At 49.1% G+C, this 2,108-nt stretch overlaps 1 protein-coding gene across 1 annotated transcript in view; it reads left to right on the forward strand.

The window, feature by feature from the left end:
• LOC103605132 (ceramide kinase-like) overlaps window positions 1-2,108 on the forward strand; it is a 14,446-nt gene that overhangs the window by 8,541 nt on the left and 3,797 nt on the right. Inside the window, exon 5 of the mRNA XM_008589718.1 lies at window positions 1,225-1,435. Within this exon, the coding sequence (XP_008587940.1) occupies window positions 1,225-1,435 (211 nt within the window). The remainder of the gene's footprint in view (window positions 1-1,224; window positions 1,436-2,108) is intronic.

Here is a 2,108-nt window from a genome sequence, read left to right on the forward strand (position 1 = left end):
GTGACAATCGTGTGTGTCGTGGCTTTAATTTTTGCAGACTTCTGGCACATGCCTCTTCCCACCGTCCATTTCTTCGTTTTTGTTTCCGCATTGCACTCTGCGTCCGTTTTCTCTCGAGCTCCAGGAACTGCTCATTTCCATTTATCTGACTTTGGGAATAGTATATTTTGTGGGAAGGCACACGCGTGCCGTCTTCCCCTGAACTGCTGATGTAACGCCAAGCCAGGGCTCCTGTTCCCACATGCTCTAGAATGTTCTAGAATAACATTGGTCTCTGTCACAGCTGCTCAACTCTGTTGTAGAGAGAGCAGCCACAGGCAGAATGTAAATGAATTGCCATGGCTGTCTGCCAATAAAACTTTATTTGTATTAGAACACGGTGGTGGTAACACCAAGGCCAAGGTTCCGATCCCCATACTGGGCAGCTGCCAAAAAACAAAACAAAACAAAAAAGATAGAAAAACTTTATTCGTGGACACCAAAAATTTGAGTTTCATATAATTTCTTTTTTCTCGTTGTTTATTTACTAGTATTATTTTTTTTACATTCTAAGATGTGGAACAGTTGGGGGTGGGGGAGGGGAAGGGGAAAGGAAATAGGGTGGGAGAAGGAGGAAGGAAGGGGGCAGGTGAGGCCCGTGGCAGCCCCTCATCCTGGCAGGGGAGACCAGCGGGCTTCTGGTGGCAGCTTGGTGGTCATCACTGGGCTGGTTGCAGATGTCTGGGGAGTGGGAGGGGTGCATGGCCGGGTCCCTCGGCCCCTCGTATAATTTCTACATCACAAAATACAATTATTCTTTTGATACTCTCCAACTATCTAAAAATGTGACAACCATTCTTAGCTTACAGGCCATACAAAGGCAGATGGCAGGCTGGATTTGGTCCACGGCCGTGTCTCACTGACCCCTGCTCTAAATTTTTGTCCAAAAGTCACCGTGTGAGGAGAAGTAAAAACAATTGTGCCTTTGGCCAAGTGACCCATTGGGTCCAGCACTTGGTACAACTTCCTGAGTCAAGTGGACAGCTCCGTGGTCAGTATTTTGGGAGCTGATGACAAAGAGTAGATTGCACGAAGACTTTGTGCTAAACGTATGGCCAGAATGAAAGCCTAGAATGTCCAAACCATGGGGAGCATGGATGATCCCATGGGATCATCTGCCCTTTGTGGTGGGACGTCTGCCACTGTGTCATGCTGAACCGTAATGTGTGCAATGGTTCTCTCTGCTCCAGAGGAAGTGGAAGAGTGGCAGGTCATCTGTGGGAAGTTTCTGGCCATCAACGCTGCAAACATGTCGTGTGCTTGTCGCCGGAGCCCCATGGGCCTGTCCCCGGCTGCCCACCTGGGAGATGGGTCTTGCGACCTCATCCTCATCCGGAAATGCTCCCGGTTCAACTTCCTGAGATTTCTCGTCAGGCACACCAACCAGTGCGACCAGGTCAGTGGGATGCTTTCTGCACGTGCTCCGTGTCAGCGAGTGGTTTATACGTGGGCAGTCCCTGATTTATACATTGTGGGAATCCATTATCTAATTCAAAGGAAGGAGAGACACGTTCTCTTGTTTGAATTTCATGAATTTTAAACTCCCAGTCACAGTTACTCCTTGTAGAATTTCATTTAAAATCATAAATCTTTGGGGCCGGCCCGGTGGCGCACTGCTACAGTGTGCCGCTTGGGAGTGCGGCGGTGCTCCCGCTGAGGGTTCGGATCCCACATGCAGACCGGTTCCCGCTCACTGGCTGAGCGAGGTGCAGGCACAGAACCGAGGGTTGCGATCCCGTTGCCGGTCCTGGTCCGGTACGGGCGCAACACTGACGGTTGCGATCCGTTGCCGGACACGAAAAAAGACAAAAAGGAAAAAAAAAAATCATAAATCTTTGAGCACAGGAACTACGAGGCATGAATGATAAACATGTATATAACTTCCTACCTGTCTTTTCTCTTCCTATTTAAAAACAGAGCAGAGTGATTGGGTAAAGTTTTATGTGCTGCCCTCGCAGGTCACTTAAAATAAACTCTTTGGCTCTCAGAAGTGGCTTCCGTTCAGACCCTCCTGCCAAGCTTTCCGTCGCGTGTGGCGTCCTTGAGGTGGTTCACACGAATTAGACCTG

Source organism: Galeopterus variegatus, unplaced genomic scaffold (assembly GCF_000696425.1).
Source record: "Galeopterus variegatus unplaced genomic scaffold, G_variegatus-3.0.2 Scaffold5609, whole genome shotgun sequence".
NCBI classification, from domain to species: Eukaryota; Metazoa; Chordata; class Mammalia; order Dermoptera; family Cynocephalidae; genus Galeopterus; species Galeopterus variegatus.